Genomic DNA, 19,894 nt, shown 5'->3' with positions numbered 1-19,894 from the left:
AAAGGATTAAACTTCGCCATTACACCACAGCAACTACCGATAGTAGACCTCATCACAGCCACAGAATCGGCCATTAGGAAAAACAAATTAACAGAAACGGAAGCGGAACAGCTCAGACTAAAGGTATCTGCAGCCCTTTCTAATGCGAAGGCCCCCCCTTCCAACCTCACCATCCAAGAAATGAAGGCTGTGACATCTCTGAGCAAGGATCAAAACATCACTATCCTACCTGCTGACAAAGGAAGATGCACGGTAGTACTTAACACAGCGGACTACCAGAACAAAGTCAACACACTACTAATGGACACAAACACATATGAGACACTGAGACGAGACCCAACCAGCGGATACAAGAAAAAGGCCATAGAATGTCTACAACAGTTACAGAAGGACAACACCATCACCCGTGAACAATATTACCGTCTGTATCCTGGAGAAGCCATTCCATGCATTTATGGACTACCCAAGATACACAAAGAAGGAGCCCCACTCAGGCCGATTATCAGCAGCATTAACTCGGTCACCTACAACATTGCCAAACACATTTCCACCATCTTAGCTCCAATGGTGGGAAACACGCCTCACCACGTCCAAAACTCTATTGACTTTGTAAACAAAGTTCGAGGACTAAAACTAGATCCAGATGAAACCATGGTATCCTATGACGTGACTTCTTTGTTCGTCTGCATCCCCACCATAGAGGCAGTAGAAACCGTTAGGAAACGGCTAACACAAGACAACACCCTGGACAACAGAACCAGCCTCAGCCCTGACCAAATCTGCAAATTACTCGACCTCTGTCTAAACACCACCTACTTCCAGTACAACGGTGGATTCTACAGACAGAAGCATGGCTGTGCCATGGGCTCACCGGTATCCCCGATTGTGGCAAACATCTACATGGAAGAAGTGGAGAATAAAGCCCTCAACTCCTTCAGAGGAACAGCACCGAGCCACTGGTACAGATATGTGGACGACACCTGGGTCAAAATTAAAAGCCAGGAAGTGCAAGCCTTCACAGAACACATCAACTCTGTGGACAGTAACATCAAGTTCACACGAGAAGATGTTCACAACAACAGTTTGGCCTTCCTGGACTGCGCTGTACACATTGAAAAGGACAGGTCGGTATCGATGACCCGGGCCAACGACCCCACTGAGGTTAAATAGCTGAGTTTCCCTGCCAGTCAGTCAGAACTGAAGAAGTCCTTTGGATGAGGGACGAAACGTCTTCCAGTATCTTCAACCAAGTCCAGCTGTCCTTGATTTTAATTCTTCTTTGGCATTCAATTCTTGTCGTCCCCCCCCTCCAGAGATTTGTTAAGCTACTCCTGAATATCTTTGTTGACAGGTGATGTATGAACACACCTGACACTGGCTCGTGTACGGTTCGGCCCATTTCCTCAGCGATGCGACGCTCCGCTCCACCGTCCCCGCCTCTGGCTCCACATGGCGAGGCTCTGCTTCAGGGATGGTGTATAACGACGGCAGCTAAACAAGAAACAACGAGAGGAAAGTCTGTGTTAACGTAGAATCCACTGATACATGAATTACTTCTCTGTTTTGAAACAAGACGCATCAACAACACTGTTTGTTTATGCCATCTATGCAAAGTTGCAGGTCCAACAAAAGAGGACATGAGACGAAGGAGAAACACGGTTCAGTTCTGCAGCACCTACAGTTGTTTTCTCTGTGGGGACAATAAATGTGTCCCTTGGCAGTTTATCTGTTTCAGTCTTAAACTAAAATATGCTTTGTGTAACTTACCTTGTCTTTTAGTGAACATATGTTTACTGACTTTATACTTGACTGATACAATACTAGGACAGACCTATGTAGTATAATACTACTTCAGGTTTCTGTATTACATCCCAACTGTTCTCTGATTGAAGTGACTTTGCTGCTGTAACATTTTTCCACAGTTATAAATAAAGTTTAATTAACAACAGACCGTCCTGTCAGGTATGAACACGTGTATTGATATATTAAAACACTGACCCACCTCATCGATGCTCAGAGCGGGCTGGGAGCTCTTCTTCTTCGCCTCGCTGGCCGCCTGCACCGAGCCGCTCAGCAGCGCCGTCACACCCGGAGCTCCGACAAACAGCGACACCTGGCGGCCAACCGGCAGAAGACACACACAGCTGGTGAGGCTAAAGCTAACTGGGGAAGCGCTAAACGAGGCTCTGCTGCCAGTTACTACATTCATCATTATTAATTCAGACACTTTAAACCGCGAGAGGAAATTAAAACGCACCATTTAACCCCGCATAGTCTTGAACAAAGAGGGAAACAGGTCACCTTAACTGACCTGTGTTAGCGACAGGAGCTAACGACATGCTAACGTTAGCTGTTGACTCATTTCACCAAAGTTTCACTAAGTTTGTATTGTAACAATATCAGTGTGTAACACCACAAGCATACACAACACCAGATATCAGCCACCGCGTATTAAATACATGATGTTAAAGGTGTCAAAAGGTGACAATCGTAACAAAACTCACCAGTTTCACATATGACATGTTCGTCCACAACGCTTCGCTTTTCTACGGTAAGCCGGAGGGCTGATGTGAGCAACGGCGCATGCGCGTTTTTCTTCACCTGTCAATCAAAACATCGGACGCTTTTTCCAGAAGTACTAAAACACTGTAAAAATACTCTGTTAGTAGTAAAAGTCCTGCATTAAAAGTTTTACTCTAAGCGGAAGTATAATGAAGAAAATGTACATGTATGGAAAAGTATGTAGTAGAAGTGTTAAAGCAGTAAAATGTCCCTGTTGGACTTTTATATGTTCTCTCATCAGATCAATATTCCTCACGCATTAATGTAAAAGCAGGATGCTGCTGCTGCTGTAATTGTTAAGCTTGTTTGGTTTGTAAAGATTCTGCCGTCACAGTCACACCCAGAGCGACACCTTCACAATGCTCGTTGTGTCCAAACCTTAACTCAGTTATTTACAGACATCCCAGTCGTTCAGAGAAAAAAAAGCAGAAAATCTTCACATGTGAGAAGCTGAAACTATCAAATGTTTTTACAGGACAAAAAAAACCTTAAAATGATCAATTTATTTGCCTATAAATTTAAAAGTCAATCCACTAATCGCTTCAGCTGTACTTGTGTAAAGTTCAGTTTATAAGCTCTTTGTTTTGTGTAAAAATGTTCATGTGTAAACTAAAGCTGTCAGATTGCTACACACCATTTTCCTCTGAGATGTAGGGGAGAGGAAGTAGAAGTATTTTATTTATTTTTTCACCCACTGTTGCAGGAACATCAGGCGATTCAGTCAACAGAAAACTTACTGTCAAGTATCTTCATCGTCACTGAAGCCATTTATCAAACTGAAATTAAAAAACGCTCACTGATTCCAGCTTCTTAAACGTGAGGATTTATAGATTCCCTCTGTTGTAAATCTGTTGTTAATCAGACAAAACACCACATGTAGATACTCTAAAAACTTGTGATGAGCATTTTCACTATTTTCTGACACTTCAAAGACCAATAAAAACAACTTAAATTCAGATAATTGACAAATTCATCCAAATTAAAATGATCGTTTGATGCAGCTCTAGCCGTCACAATACTCACAGAGCTCCTTCTGACTGAATAATATTATAACAAACCGAGTCAGAAACACACATGCTGATATAAAAGCACTCGGGCAGCCAGCTGAAAGTTGACCAATATGAACATTTATTTCTGGAAAGAAGTTACAAATCGTTTCCAAAGAGTTTCTACTCAGATTATTATTAAGATATGTTAATCTGATTTCACTTTCTTTTTCAGATACAGTCGTTGTTGCAAGGTATGTTTATTTTTTTAATCCTCTACTCTGTTTTCCTACTGACAGACTGAAGGACTAAAGGATGCTGCGCTATGAATGAATGAATGAATGAATGTGCCTCAGGTCAGGACAGTAGTACGTCATCGGTTACACGTTTCTTCTTTTAAGAGCAACATGAGAGGAGGAGGAGCGGCGAGAGGATGCAGAGTGCGGTGACGCAAAAGGAGACGTGGAGCTAAAGACCTGCCTCGGACAGTGTGATCATTGGTGCGTTTTACAACGTGTGACACTTGTGTGGTTGTTCTGGAGCGGAAAAAAGTGCTAAAACAGTGTGAACATCGATAATATGAAATGTTTTGAAGCCCCCCCTCGACGAAAATATGTGACATTTATATAAATAAAAATTTACTTGAACCTTAAAACATGAAGAATGTGAACAAACTGCAGCAATAAAAATGTTTGAAAGCAGAAAAGGTTTTAAATTTTAGGGGGAAATTAAGTTTATTTTTCTTTTACTTCAGTTCAACGGGACGTTTATGTTGCCAAAGCATGTGAGAAATAAAAACCATGTAGATTAACATAAATGTTTAGTTTTCTTTAGTGTCATTTAGCTTCTGTCATTTTTTAAGCAAAAATACCAAATATTTGCTGGTTCCAGCTTCTCAAAACTGACGATCTGCAGCTTTTCTTTGTCATATTTTGACAGTAAATGAGACATCTTTGAGTTTTGGACTGTTGGTCGAACAAAACAAAACATTTAAAGACATCAGTTGGACTTTTTTTTTTTACATTAAAACAATTAATTGATTTATAATAATCGTTAGTTGCAGCACATAACGCAATTTCTGTAATTTTTTGCTTTCAAACATTTTGAAATCAAAGCTGCTTTATATGAAGTCACGCAACTTCTCACTGCTGAGGAGGCGTCGACGTGGAAAATACACAACCCAAGACTTCTACCGAGCGCCACAAAGATCTCCCCAAACGGACAAACCCCCTGTGGCGTCGCATGAACACGGTAAAGCTGTGTTCTCAGGACTCAAGGTTTGTGTTTGTGTGCGAGTGTGTGGACAGCAGGGACACCGTTAACACAAAGAAACATGACTTTAAAGGATAATACCGGAGTGTTTTTGTGTCATGAAGAAAATTCAAGTCTGATTCCTCAAAAACATGCCGCCTACAAACAAGGTTGCATTTAAGAACTTATAAAACAATCTGTAAATTCAACATCTGGAGAGAATTTGCATACAGGAACATGTAAAGCTTCTGGAGACGATAATAAGTGGACAGTCATGTGTAAGGACACCAGTACCCTCCTTTAAAAGCTGTACCTGTTCATCTGTTACTGTCACATGTTTCCACTGATGCCTTTTATTAACCCTTCTCATCCGTTTACACTGAAACAGCATCCGTTCATTAGCCACATGCAGAGCTGCTGAGGTGGACGGGACGGACGGCCGAGGACAAAGAACAATTTAAAAAAACAACACGATTCACAATGAAATTCTTGTCATAATAAATAACCCTACTACTGTTACTGCATAGCTCGGTGAAAGCAATACTTCAGAAAATAAATATTAATTAAATACACGGCCGACATACAGAACTGCGTCAGTATGTGCTCTAGCCCTTTTCACAGTTGGCTCATGGGAAAAAAATAAATAAGGACTAGTTCAGAAAACATGGAGCTGGTAATCGAGCAGGGTTTGCTGGGCTGCAGGATCAAGGCGCCGGACTGCGTGTATGTGAAGGCCTTACAGTGAGCGTGGCGACAGAATAACGGATATGACTGAAGCACTCCAGGTGACATTTCAATGTCTGAAATCAACACAGCTGTCTGCAAAGCGCTGGTATGATTCAGCTTTGGTGGTAAAAATCCTCTGGAAACACTGGCTGGTAATTGTTTGAGTCACTCGCAGCTGAAAGCTTTTGTTTATACTGAGCTCTGTTCGGTCGTATAAGAGGGTAAACAAGCTGAAATCTAAAAGACACGTAACCTGGTTTTGGTACATGACATACATGAAACGTGTAGCTCAATTTACAGGAGGATAAACAACGGGCCCCGTGCAAGAACCAGTCAGAGGAAAGATTTGTCGGACGAGTCAGACCTGAACTCATAACACCTTAATCTGACTGAATCTGGAGTTTAAATATACAAAAATAAAACATAACTAGGACAACTTCAGTAGTTTCAGAGTCTTTCTGCAGCGCATCCTCTGCTGTAACATCACCTGCTAAAAGCTTTAATATTATCTCGTCTAATATTTCCCTCTGTCTGTCTGTCACAGTAAAGCGCTGCTCTAAGCGAGCGTCACTAACAGCTGTCCTCTAATCCCACTAAACGGACACTGCTGGATTAGTTTGCTCATTTCCATCAGCAGGACTTGAAGCTCTGCAGTGTGAGCGTCTTCTCTCTTACTCTTTGGTAACATGTATGTGAACGAAACCCTCCCAGAAACAGAGCTGAACATGAAGCCTTCCGTGGCAACTTTAGGGCTACTGATGAGATCTCACAAACCATCATCATCATCAACAGGCTGAAACAAGCTGCTTACGACTAGAGCTGCAACAGTTACTTATATGTAAATAATTGCTGCTTTTCTTTGTCATTAATGATGGTAAATGAAGAGTCTTTGGGTTTTTAGACTGAAGCAATTTGAAGACGTCGCTTTGGGCTCTGGAGAACTGTGATGAGCAATTGTCACAATTTCTTGACAATTTGTAGACTAAACGATTAATCGTAAAAATATTAGGCAGATTAGTCGATACTGAAAATAATCGTTCCCTATTTACGTGTTTGTGCAGCTAAGAGTTTGGTAAATGAAGCTCTCGTACAAACAAACTAAAGGCAGAACGTAGAAAGAGAAGTTCAGGATAAGGATATGAAAATGTTCTTGCATGAGGCGCCGTGTTTCTTAACTATTTCAACTACAGCTGCACATTTTCATCATCTTTAGTTCATCTGGACTCACCAGTCAGAAGGTTAATTTCAGACACTGCTAACCGCATGTACCATTACAGCGTGTTAATCAACTCTACAGCCACGATAACAAACCAGTAAAGTGCAGGGAATGTAGAAGAGTGTGAGTAAAGCACTGCCAGAGAGGAGACGGACACAGGAAGAGCTTTCCTTCATGTTATCTAGTAAAAACAACCGTTTGACCCCTGTGGATCCCCGTTCACACGCCATCGAATGAAGAACCTCGTGCATCATGTAGTGTTATGTTTTTTTCTTCTTGCATTCAGCTCTCACACACATACTCTCAAACTCAGACGGAGGAGGCAGAGGGGACAGAAAGACACAGTGATGTATGGACATGAGCACATATCTGGGAGTAAAGAGCAGAATTAGGAGGAAACTGTGAAACGCACTGGAAGCGAACAACTGATGATTTTATGAATGAATAATCAGGAGAGTCAGCAGCATCTGTAACAAGCCGTATCTGTCAGAGGGTCTCTACAGTCTGCTTCGTATATGTAAGGTTAGCTACACTACACATAGTGTTAATATTTTGTTTATATACCTGATCATATTCTTTAACTCTTTTATATCTTATTGGGTATTTTGTAATTGGTTGAAATAGCAGCAGTCATGTTTTGGCATTCACTAACCTATTTGTCAATAAGAGCAACTTGATGATTTAGGTCAAAATCTCAGGGTGCAGGCAAAGAAACCTAATTCAGACAATTCCTCATGATGAATAAAACAAGTTCAGGTCCCTCTGCGGATGGATCTGATGCTTCCAGTGCGTTTCTGCAGTGAGCCCGACTGGACAGCCTAAATACAGTCGGCGAGCAGTAGAATAGAAACTGACCACAGTCCAACATAAACCAGCAGATTCAACCTTTTTTTTTTCCCTCTCCCCACAAATATTTTTCCTTAATTTTCTGAGAAAGCTGATTTTGAAAATGTCCAAGCTGACTGCTAACATGTGGCGTCTCACCGCGCCACGCTTCGATTGGCTTCAGTAAGAACAGCAAATCTATGGCCCGGCCATCTTTTCCTCACCCGAGGTGCTGGTCTCTATTTAAAAGCAGAGTCTCCCACCCGTAAACACCCGCTCTCCCAGCGGGAGACTTCAGTCAGTGCATCCTCGTTTCTATAAAAAGGAGGCTCGTTGTGGAGCAGACCTCAGCTGCAGCGTCTAACGTGCTCTAGCACATACTCTGGGAAGTGCAGACTGCACACCTGCAGACCGTCCAGTTTGCAAGGCATCCTGGGATACTCGTCCTCCTTCCACTTGTTTTCGTCGGGGTCGAAGGTGAGGATGGAGTCACTGTAGTGGCCGTTGTAACACAGACCGCCCAGCACCATGATCTGCCTGTCCAACACCGCCACCCCGTGGCCGCTGCGCCCAATAGGCATGGAGGCGAGGATGGTCCACTCGTCGGTGTCGGGGTCGTACACCTCGGTGGACGGGCAGCCCTGCGACTCGAAGGAAGCCCGCAGGATCACGCACACGCCTCCGAACACGTACAGCTTCCCGTTGTGAGAGATCATCTTGTGGAAACAACGGGCGTAGTTCATTTTGGATTTGTTCTCCCAGCAGCTGGCGTGGGTGCCGGGCAGCAGCGGGCCTCGGCCGGCGCGTGTCCTGTGTGCGTCTGACCCGCCTGAGCTCCCGCCTCCTCCCCCGCCTCCGGCCTCCCGCCCCGGGTCGAACACGCACACCTGTTTGGAGGTGGAGGAGGAGGTGATGCCGCCGGTGATGTACAGTTTACCGTTGAGGACCGTTCCCTCGTGACCGTACTTGTTTACAGGATACGGGTCCACGAACTCCCAGCGGTCCTCTGTGATGTCATAGCGCTCTGTGGAATAGAAGGTCTCGTCTCGCGTGCGGCCCGCCACCGCGTAAATAAACTTGCCGATGACGCCCACAGCAAACTCTGACCTGCAAACGACAAACATGAATATGAATTAATTCAAATAAAGTTGGCAAGGAGTCGGTGAGCATCTGCATCACCACCTTGAAATTAAAATAAAATGAGCCAAGAAAAGAAAATACTTGTGCTTTTCACATGAAGAAAAAAATAAATAAGTGACGCCTCTCACCTGGGCACCGACATGTCAGCCATGCGTAGCCACGAGTTCTGTCGAGGGTCGTAGCGGTAGACTTTGGATGAGGCATGAAACTCCCCGTCGGGCCCGAGCTCCTCTCCTCCCAACAGGAAGGCAAAGTTGTTAACGATTGCCAGGCAGTCGGGTCGCAGCGGCACCTGAGGTCCCTCCAGCTCCCACCACACCTGAGGGAATCAAACACAGGTCGCGGATTTCAGATTATATGAAACAACTAGAGTTGGATCAGAGTTGGGCTGGAAGTTGTTTGAAATGATAATATAATAACATAATACTAGAGCCAATATGATCCTGTTCAAATACCAGAACAATACTTTTTTCAATACCTGGCTCTTTGTACTGTGGAATAAACCCGTTTATCTACAAACCCCTTTTTCAATCAAACAAAGAAATCTTCAACCTTAAATGTTGTTTAAACAGCTGAACAAGAAAGAAATTATAAATCTAAAATGGACAAATTTTCATTTAAAATCATAAACTGATAAAAAAAAATTATGAATCTTACAAGACACGTGATTGCAGCTCGTACTTTATGACACTACAGACACATTGTGGTCTGGAGGTTAGACGCTCAGAGGGGTAAAAAAAAATAAAAAAATTAATAAAAACCTCCCTCCAACACGAGTACAATCCTACGGTTTTTAATATTTTACTGCCAAATGTGTTTTTGCCCTGTCAGCTGTTTGCTCATTATTTCTCAAGGTACCGTGGAGAACAGAAGATCTCAAAGTACTACACCCACGGTTTATTCACATTTACTTCACATCACTAACAGTGATTTACTAAAACTTTCCCTGCGTCTAAGACTTGTTCTAAATCTGCCCACTGCTGGTTTAATTCATAACAGTTGATTAAAACAATTAGTAGCCTGATCCATCACTAAAGACAAAGCAAGCAGTACAGCCCATTTATGATTCTCCTCTACCTTTTAGCACTCCGTGTACACAAGCTGTTGTAGCCACTGAAAACACTGGATCCTCCCGAAAAAAGATAATCCAGTCTCTGCAACTTGTACTGAAACAAACTACTCGGACGGTTGGAAATTATGGTCGACAGTAACGACATGCAGCGGTTGTTAAGAACACCTGTGCAGTCCTTCAATAACAGCAGGTACAACTACGGTCGTGATATTATTTCTCGTTGAGGTGAAAAGCTGTCTCACGGTATCAGCATGACGGAGTGTGAGGGTGAAATCAGAGCAGATGCCCCCGCCACTTTTAACTCGTTTGTGTGGCAGCATTTTTGGTACCAGGTGGAAACAATAAACCTCAACAGAGTGACAGACACAAAGAAACAACATGTAAGAAACATTTAAAAATGTCTCATCTCATGAGTTAAGTGTATTGTCACAAAACAGATTGCTGCAGCTACATTATCTCTGTGCATGCCCTCTTCTAAAAGAAGGTCAGAGGTCATGACAAAGCAGCTCAAAGTCTACTGACATTCACGAAACTACTGCACGTGAAGCCCAACCACCAAACACGGGAATTATCTTCACTGGGTGCTAAGAAACGTTCACATAGTGCCTTGCAGGCAGACAAACGGGCGGACACCTTCGGGCGCTGCAGCAGCAGGATCTTGCTGTTGACCATGCTGTGACCGATCATTCCCCTGAAGACGGCGGTCTGCGGGCGGACGGAGCGGATCCGGTTGGAGCGCGTCTCCACCAGAGGCTGCTGGTTGACATCATGAAAGTAGCTGAGCGCCTGATCCACCTCCTGCCTCAGCTGCCTGGAGTAACGGTAGAACTCTGACGTCTTCACCTGTGGCGAGGAAAAGGAGGACAAGAAGACAACATCAGTAAAACGCACGGACTCCAAAGCTGGACCCTCAGCTGCCTGCAGGAGGAGGAAACGTGTCGGGAAGCAGAACTCACCTTCTCAAAGATGTTGGCAGGAGTCATGAGGCAGAAGCGGATGGACTGCACGATGGTGTCGGTGTGCCTCCAGCGCCGCCGGTCGTGTCGCAGCCAGCCCTGGACCGCTTCATACAGCTCGATTTCTGGGAAGCGACTCAGAGCATCGCTGTTCAGGTACGCCTGGTCCAGAGACAAAGAGAAAGACAGAGAGAAACGTTGGCTGACCTGTGAATGTATAACGACAAACTGAGGTTTCAGGTAAATTAGAAACCGTGTCACCGTTAGACGGTTTGTTCCCCAGAGATCACTCACATTCTGGAAAATGTCCTGATGAGAATTTATCTGGGTCACAATTAATCCAACACAAACTTCCAGAAAGTGTTTGACTGCGTTTGTATTTATTGTTCTAATCTGCTGTGTCAGGCGTTCAAAACAACAACAACAACAACAGCCGGACCTGCAGTCTCTCGAGGCTGAGGTAGGACAGGAAGTCGGGTCGGCTCATGAGGGGGACAAAGTTGTCGAGTAGGAAGTTGTCGAGCTGCTCCTGGACGCCCTCCACGCCCACGCTGAAGTCCTCCAGGAGCCGCATGACCTCGGCACAGTTCTCCAGACAGATCTTGGCCAGCAGGAAGGAGCAGCAGAACTCCACCGCCTCCGTCAGCTGCACGTACATGGCCGCCTGCCGGGACAGGAAGAGAAGGGAGGAGGAGGAAACAGAGGTCGTCTGTGTGAGAGAGTTTAAAATAGATCTGGACAACTCCTGTGTCATCTTGACATCAGTCCTGACTGAAACAGAAGCACAACTGCGTTGCCAGAAGCAGCGCAGGGAGGATGTCAGAGGGTGCACGGCGTTACCTGAAGGATCTCCTGGACGGTGGGCATGCTGAGCTCCAGCGAGCCGTAGTACATGAATCGGAGAATGTGGCCGAACCCAGCGGCTGTCAGCCCCTTCATGTGGATCTTGTCCTGGTCCCTCTCCCTCATGTCTGCTGTGAACATGACCCGGAAGTAGTCGCTCTGGGTGGCCAGAAGCGCCTTGTGGGCCTGTTGGAGGGAACGCCACACGGACACTCGTTCACATAAACGGCAGCACTGCAACGCTGCATTTTTAAGTCTTTACTGTGCATTCAGACCAAACGCTAATTTAATCCTCGCGTCGCTTTCCTTACGGGGGTTTTATCCCTGGACTACTGCAGAGTGTTGGCACACAATGCAGTAATTCAAATAAACGCAACTCGCCATTACTACAGCTGTATGAAAACAAATTAAGCATTTTGCTGTGAATTAGTCGAGATAAACGAATCAAACAGACGCCGAAATAACTACAGCATGATGCCGATTTGTTAAACATATGAATTTGTGCTTTGTCAGGTCTGTCAGCAAGTCAGCAGAACAACAACTTCTAAAATGTTTGTTTTCTTAATGGAGTTTGGATCGATCAGGGCTATGCTATACTAACTTCTTCACAGTAAAGTACAACTATAGCTGGAATCAAGTAACAGACACACATTGTCTGAATTTACCAGGTAGTTCAGCTTCCTTGCTTTCTTTTCTCAAAGCAATGTCCAGTTTTTTTAAAAAATGACTTTGCATTGCACGCAGCGCCCCCTCCGCACCGCCTGACAGGAAATCTCACCGCATCTTTGCATTGACTTTGTATGTAAGAGCTCCATCTCCAATCTTCTGTGTCTGAATGCACAGTTAGACTTTTTGCCTGTTGTCTCCACACCCTTTCCACACTTAGCCCTGATCCAGGACCATATACTTCGAACCCTGCGTGGATATCCTGCAGAATTTGGACTCGTTGTTTATGTTTTACATTGATTGTTGTAAAGTACTTTGTTCCCTGTTTTGTAAAGTGATATATAAATAAAGATTTTGTTGTAATTTCTGTCACAGATCTGCTCATAAAACTTGTTTCAGTGAAAGAAAGAGGTGTACTAGGTGGGAAAAACAAATGTTAGGTGGCTGAAAAGTAACAAAAACATTTTATTTTGATAGAGAAAAGTATTTTCCATTAAAGAGTCCTGCCTTGTATGGACTTTTAAAGAGACTTCCTCATGTTTTTTGGTCCTTTACAGGTCACAGCTTCAAGATGATTTCCTTCCATCCAGTGAGTTTATATTTTCAACTTTATTCCTGTGACACATTTTATCAGCAGATCTGTGATTGAAATGTCCGACATCTCCCTGCAGGACTGTGGTATGTAGAGTCCGGTCTTGGATGAGGGCTGTGAAACACCAAACATTCAAAGCAACGTATATTTTCGTCCTCAGCTTTATTTGCGTACCTGGAAGTGGTGCTCCTCTATCAACAGTGTGACATCGAGCAGCAGACGCTCCTCGTACAGCGCCCGGAAGCCCGACGACACACTCCCATCATGCACCTGGGACAGGTACACCTCCACATCTGCCCCCGACATAACACACCTGGAGGCGTGAAGCAGAGCAGAGCGCAGGAGCGGACGGGGGAGGGAGACAGGGTGAGGTAAGAGCCACAGAGCGCTAGATCTACGATGACACTGAACTTGGCTAAACAAAGCAGGGGTGAACTAGAACGAACAACTATTCATAAACTTCTTCAGCAGGCTCAACACTGCGAGTCTCTCCGAGGGAAAGATTGTGTTTGTGTGCTGCTGGAAGGACATTCAATAGGACGCTCAGCATTAAAAGCTCAGCACTTCGGCTGCATCCTAACAAGCAGTTACTCTTTCACAGCCCAGTTCTGCTCTGACGCACTGGGGAAATACCCTGCTCCACTGCAACACAGCCAGGTCCGTAAACATCAAGTCAGAGAAGGGAACTCGCACGCCGCTTCATCCAAATATATTCAGCATTTAAATACACAGTCGTGCACAAAAACAACATGGACACACACACACACAAAACTGATGTTTAATATTAGCTCGTTTCTGCACACAAGAGAGAGAAGAAAACAAACACACACACACACACACACACACACACACAGCACACTCACCTCTGATTGGCCACGGGCATGTCAGAGGGGGTTGTCCGAGCCAATCAGAGGACAGTGCCCCTTGTGTCCAGTAGATGCTAACAAAGTCCCTTTTCTGAGCGTCAATCACCTGGACGACAAAGTCAACACAACCGCCACATTAAAGCATGAACGTCTGCTGGAAATAAAATAAATAAAAGCCACACAAGGAGTTCTGTGCAAGTAAAATATATTTAAAAATGGACAAAAGTATGTGGACACCTGGACATTACACCCGTGAGTGATTGGTGGACACAGGCGTCCACATAGTTTTGGCCTCGTCGTGTGGATCAACACAGGCGATCACGTCACTTTTTATATTCTGACTCAAAACTGCAGAAAAATAGTGTTAAATGCAGAAAAATTCATAACGTCCACTTGCCTAGTCTGGCTGACGTGAAGTTAGGATTAAAGGATTATTCCAGTTTATTACAAGTTGGATGTTATTTTCATAGTTTAGTACATAACGTTTCATCAGTAATAATAACACTGCACTCAGAGATTTAGAAACACTGACAGGCAGTCAGACAATCGGACAGGCTGGAGACAAACATCCAGGTTGGAAAAACTTATTTGGACCCACATCCTGATTCAACTTTGACCTTTCACTTGCTGCAGTTTCCCTGAGCAATGACGGATTATTACCAGCATCCGTTTTACCTAAATTATGATTAAGTGGTTTAGATAATCGGCTGATTTGTTTACAGTCTGATGGATCATCTCACCCGTCAGGATCTCTGCTGCCACTTTGGATGGTACAACGTTATCATAACTATTAGAAACGATGGTCACCCAAGTAGTAATAACAGGAATGAGACATTTAACAACCAGTTAAACAAACAAAAACACACTTTCCTACTGGAGATGAGCAGTTCATCAGAAGGTTTGTGAAAACACTTTTCTGTACTGATCCAGGAGTGGGACAGGAAATTGGGTCAAAATTAACCAACTGGAAATATAATTATCAAACTGTAGAGTGACTTTATTTATAGATTACTTTTTTAAATACTTTTCAAGCTCCTTTTACTTTTTACTAGTGACATGTTCCCTGTGCACAAAGGTCCTGCTCAGCTACGTAACATCAGCCACAGAGCTGTTAAGGATTCAGTGGTCACTTCAGCACTGTGATGACGAAGGGCTCTAACCTTCAGCCCACTTTCTCCCCCGTTAAACCAAAACACACAGGTGGTAGAAATGAAGGAGGTGGTCATGAGCATTGATGCGTTAGATGGGTGCCGAGTTTGCTCTGGTTTAAGTTTAACATGCAGGGTTTCAGAGTGAAGAGTCGTACCTTTTGGAGCCCGGGCGAACAATCACAGGCTTTGACGGCTGAGCGCTAAGGGGCCGCTCGCATTTCCTGTGTTTGTGTTTCCCTGGTTCTAACAGAGGAGACAAGAAAAGACGGCCATGAGACGCTGGAGGACGAGAAAGACACCATCAAATGTTTCCACGACACATTCAGGGACCTGCAAGCTACAAACCACTGAGCTCAAACTGTTCCACAAGACATCAGCTGTGATACCGTCAGGACAGCCTTTAACAATATAAAGGTCATTACGACAGATATGTATTCCCATAAAGCCAAGGAAATGACTCCAGCTTTCCTGCAACACATGATTTTGTATTAAAACAGATCACATATTTCAGCGCTGCAACTATCAATTATTTTAATTATTAAAAACTTCTGTATACTAATAACTATTTGCTGTGTAAAGATCCAGTGGAGTGACGGCGTCCTGAGCAGAGAAAGACGTCACACCGTCTGTGTGTCGTCACCCGAGCTTCTCTCTGCTTTGTTTTTACAGCCGCTCCGGCCTCACATGCATGTTAGTGCAAGTGTGTCTCTCTCTGTAAAACTGTTGGCACTGAGGAGAGCGATTTAACAGCTGGTTATTTCTCACCTAATGCTGTGAATTAAGGATTTATTTTAACCAGTTGTGAGTTGGTGATTGTTGTGTGCTGATCAGCGAGATAAATTTATGGTTTTTATGAGTAACAGCGCTATAACGGCTGCTTCTTGTTAAACAAAAAGTAGAGATCCTTTCCATTAATGCTATCAGACACTTAGAATAACAATCTGAAGTGTGTTTTATGATGATCTGCAAGGTAAAGTTTCTGTTTTTCTCAATGGATTCTGGCAGGCCACAGCGCCCATTTGTTTTGGTCTGAGATGATGGTGCTCTAGTGCACAGCTCCTTTAAATAAATCAATTAATCTTTTAGTTTATGAAGTGAAAAAAAGAATGGACTTGTTTTGACCAACCAACTGGTCCAAAAGTGACTGAATTTACTAACATGTATGACAACGAAAACTAGCACATCCACACATTTGAGAAGCTAAAACCAGCAACTGTTCTGCCATGTTCATAGATAAATGACTGACACAAATAAATCGTTATCAGAATTGTTGCCAATTAATTTTCTGTTGAGCTTCACTAATCAATACACTGATTAATTTGATTACTTGCCCCCAGCTCTAGTTTTCTCATCAGAATGAGCTTTATCGCCAAGTATTTTACACTGACGGGGAATATGCTTTGGTGATTAGGTGCTAGACATAAACATACAGTTCACATAAATAGATTTATGAATAAATGCAAGTTATAAAAGAATTATTGGTTTGATTAACAGCCATATAATCTAAAGCTTCAAGTTAAACTAACATGACCAAACAGAGTAAAGCAATTAACAAGTATTTGTGAGCTGTAACCAGCAATTTTACCTGATGAATAACCACAATTATGCACCAAATAATAAAACTATAATTAATTATCGCTCACTTGAAAACTAGTTAAATAAAAGTACTCCTTTGGCATTAATCCCCGGCCTCTCTCAAAACAAAACATAACAGTGGAAAGTTAAGTAACAGCAGTAAAACTCCCTCTTACTTTACTTTTCACAGTCTCTCTCTAAATCCGTGTAAATCCCGGTGTAGTCTGGTGTAAGGGAGTCTCACACTGACTGACCTCACCTGGGTTTACCTCTGGGTGAAAAAGGACAAAACAACAACAACAGGTTGGAGCCAGCTCACTTGGCAATAAGCTTAACTCTCCCTGCGTTCACAAACACCTGCTGAGTTCACTTTTACAACAGCTCACACTCACCAAAACAACATTTTTAACTAAGCGACTCGTCATAAATTTAGATGTTTTATTTATTGTGTCAGACACATTAAAGCCATGAGAACTGAGAGAGGGGGGACAGCCGTTGGTCAGCGCTAAAGGCTAACGTTAGCAAGAAAGGGTCAAAGAAAGTAACCTCTAAACTACATTTACTCATTTGGCAGACGCTTTTATCCAAAGCGACTTACATTTGAGTAACAACATACAAGCACAAACTAACTGACAGAATGGGGTGAACGTTAAACTAACTGACAGAAAGGGTAACCGTTAAACTAACTGACAGAACGGGGTGAACCGTTAAACTAACTGACAGAACGGGGTGAACCGTTAAACTAACTGACAGAACGGGGTGAACCGTTAAACTAACTGACAGAACGGGGTAACCGTTAAACTAACTGACAGAACGGGGTGAACGTTAAACTAACTGACAGAACGGGGTGAACGTTAAACTAACTGACAGAAAGGTTAACCGTTAAACTAACTGACAGAACGGGGTGAACGTTAAACTAACTGACAGAACGGGGTGAACGTTAAACTAACTGACAGAAAGGTTAACCGTTAAACTAACTGACAGAACGGGGTGAACGTTAAACTAACTGACAGAACGGGGTGAACGTTAAACTAACTGACAGAAAGGTTAACCGTTAAACTAACTGACAGAACGGGGTGAACGTTAAACTAACTGACAGAACGGGGTGAACGTTAAACTAACTGACAGAAAGGTTAACCGTTAAACTAACTGACAGAACGGGGTGAACGTTAAACTAACTGACAGAACGGGGTGAACGTTAAACTAACTGACAGAAAGGTTAACCGTTAAACTAACTGACAGAACGGGGTGAACGTTAAACTAACTGACAGAACGGGGTGAACGTTAAACTAACTGACAGAAAGGTTAACCGTTAAACTAACTGACAGAACGGGGTGAACGTTAAACTAACTGACAGAACGGGGTGAACGTTAAACTAACTGACAGAAAGGTTAACCGTTAAACTAACTGACAGAAAGGGTAACCGTTAAACTAACTGACAGAACGGGGTAACCGTTAAACTAACTGACTAACTTTACTAACCGTTGACCTGGGCAGTACAGAAGCTAACGTTAGCCTTCTGCTACCTCCTTTAGTTTCCATTAGAGCCGCTGAATGAAGTCAGCTACAGAGACCTTACATGCTCAGATTAGAGCCCCAAAACAAAGGCTGAGCCAGCACACACACAACTCCGGCACCCGGAGGTGTTTTTAGCTAGTTAATTTGGGTTATGTGCGCAGAAGTGAATATAATAAACGCTGATATCGTGCTCTGCAGCTAGCTACCTGACTAGCCACCGTAACTGTCACGACTCCCGTTTCGCGGTGACAGGAGCTACGGGGGATCCGACACCGCTCGACCGGGGGTAACAGGCTTTAGCTCGGCTGCTAACAGTGAGCCGTCTCACCTCGGCGGTGCGAATCCCCACTACCCCTCTTCGACCAGGCAGCTCTGGCTCCTTCGGACATGAAGCGGCGGGGTTTATTCCGGAATCAAGAGAGCGGGCGGCAGCGGTGCACTGCCATGTTGTCGTCCGCCTGCCAGACGCAGAGACCCCCCACTCGGCTCTAAATTAAACGGGTAACAAGCCACAGCGGTCCACAGGCTTTGCGGACGCCATTTTCTGCACCGGCGTCATTTCCCTTTTGGGCGGAACTGAAGGGCGTTGTGTGCGGAGCTGCAAAGAGTGCGTGTGTGTTCAAGATGTGTCACTGTCGGCTGCTGTGTGGACTGTAATTAAACTACCTTCACTCGAGTACTGTAGGTCTGAGGTAGGTCTACTTGTACTTTATTGCAGCGGTGGACAGTAACTAGCACATTTACTCATGTACTGTAGGCAAGGGCGTCACTTTCAGAAGTGGGGGGGACATAGGGGGGCGATGACACACGAGACGTGACAATGCACGAGAACAAAACGAGAAGATTTTTAACACTATACTTAAATAATAAATGCAGAAGAAATGAGTGGGGGGTCGGGGGTCCTCCCCCAGTAATTTGGAGCATTAAACACTTAATATCCTGCATTCTGGAGACATTTTCTGCTTATATAAAGGGAAACAAAAAAATTCAGCTGGCAGGTCATAAATATAAAAATATAAAAGAATATAATGCAGTAATAAGCTACTTGTTTTTTTTTTTAACTTAAGTTGCTTTTTTTGGACAATGCACATTTGTTTCTTCTATATTGAATCCGAATCAGAATCAGCTTTATTGCCAGGTATGTGTACACATGCGAGGAATTTGACCCTGAATTGTACATTGCTCACGAGTGCTTACTCATACAAAAATACAAAATCACAATAATAGGAATAAAATAAAGTCAGACACAGACTTCAGTGTAGAAAACACAAATATACACACTATGAACAAAAACAATGTAGACATATTGACAAATGGTGCAGTGAGCAGAGTGCAAAGGATGCAGGAGTCTGTACATGTTGGAGGTGGATGTGATATACAGGTACATATACATGCATACATGTACACATGTACACAGTGCAAAGAAGCATAGTGCAAAGGATGCTGGAATAAATAAGTATAAGTATTTTGTGCAGGAGTAATGACCTGAGGTAGGTGGATTGGTATACAGTATCTACAATGTGACAATACAACAGTATGAACAGCACTGAAACAGAGAATGGTGAATAAATGTTAGCCAGTAAACACAGTTATTATGGGTTATTGCACAGGAATTGTTTCTGACACTGTGAGTCAGAAATCAGCTGTTCATCAGAGTGATGGCTTGTGGGAAGAAACTGTTCCTGAGTCTGTTGGTTTTGGCGTACAGTGCTCTGTAGCGCCTACCAGAGGGGAGGAGCTGGAACAGGTTGTGTCCGGGGTGAGATGGATCTTCAGTGATGTTTCCTGACTGTGGAAAAGTCCTGAATGGAGGGCAGGTTGGCACCGATGATCAAATTTAAATTGCATTTTCATTAGATAACATTTCTTGGTGCAAGCTATTTTTCAGAACATTTATAACAAGTACTTTCAAAAGGTGATGGAGACAAAATCAGCCATTTCAAAATGTG

At 43.6% G+C, this 19,894-nt stretch overlaps 2 protein-coding genes across 11 annotated transcripts in view; both read right to left on the bottom strand.

Moving 5' to 3' along the window:
• The window catches only part of LOC123968393 (MICOS complex subunit MIC26-like), an 8,754-nt gene extending 6,101 nt beyond the window's left edge, over positions 1–2,653 (bottom strand). The window contains exons 1-3 of one of the 4 annotated variants that reach the window (XM_046045136.1): positions 2,505–2,653; positions 2,003–2,113; positions 1,369–1,491 (exon numbers count right to left, since the gene is read on the bottom strand). In XM_046045136.1, the coding sequence (XP_045901092.1) occupies positions 1,369–1,491; positions 2,003–2,113; positions 2,505–2,522 (252 nt within the window). In that variant the 5' untranslated portion in view covers positions 2,523–2,653. Of the gene's footprint in view, positions 1–1,368; positions 1,492–1,998; positions 2,114–2,257; positions 2,277–2,504 lie in introns of those variants that run through there. The other 3 variants (XM_046045142.1, XM_046045151.1, XM_046045159.1) reach the window with 3 other exon arrangements.
• Positions 2,654–3,667: 1,014 nt separating this feature from the next.
• klhl15 (kelch-like family member 15) lies at positions 3,668–18,630 on the bottom strand. Of its 7 annotated transcripts, none has more exons than XM_046044625.1 (10): positions 18,612–18,630; positions 15,008–15,095; positions 13,699–13,807; positions 13,010–13,148; positions 11,575–11,763; positions 11,174–11,398; positions 10,735–10,896; positions 10,412–10,621; positions 8,835–9,025; positions 3,668–8,673 (listed from the first exon to the last, which is right to left on the bottom strand). In XM_046044625.1, exons 3-10 carry the CDS (start codon positions 13,716–13,718, stop codon positions 7,914–7,916), a joined length of 1,896 nt encoding a protein of 631 aa, XP_045900581.1. In that variant the 5' UTR covers positions 13,719–13,807; positions 15,008–15,095; positions 18,612–18,630; the 3' UTR covers positions 3,668–7,913. The 7 variants fall into 7 exon arrangements, with proteins under 7 accessions (XP_045900581.1, XP_045900547.1, XP_045900554.1 ...); XM_046044591.1 differs by lacking the exon at positions 18,612–18,630 and adding an exon at positions 18,152–18,539; XM_046044598.1 differs by lacking the exon at positions 18,612–18,630 and adding an exon at positions 18,274–18,327.
• Between the last annotated feature and the right edge of the window lie 1,264 nt (positions 18,631–19,894).

The sequence above is a fragment of the Micropterus dolomieu genome, linkage group LG01, assembly GCF_021292245.1.
Source record: "Micropterus dolomieu isolate WLL.071019.BEF.003 ecotype Adirondacks linkage group LG01, ASM2129224v1, whole genome shotgun sequence".
Taxonomy (NCBI): domain Eukaryota; kingdom Metazoa; phylum Chordata; class Actinopteri; order Centrarchiformes; family Centrarchidae; genus Micropterus; species Micropterus dolomieu.
This window is presented reverse-complemented; position numbering and strand designations above follow the sequence as displayed.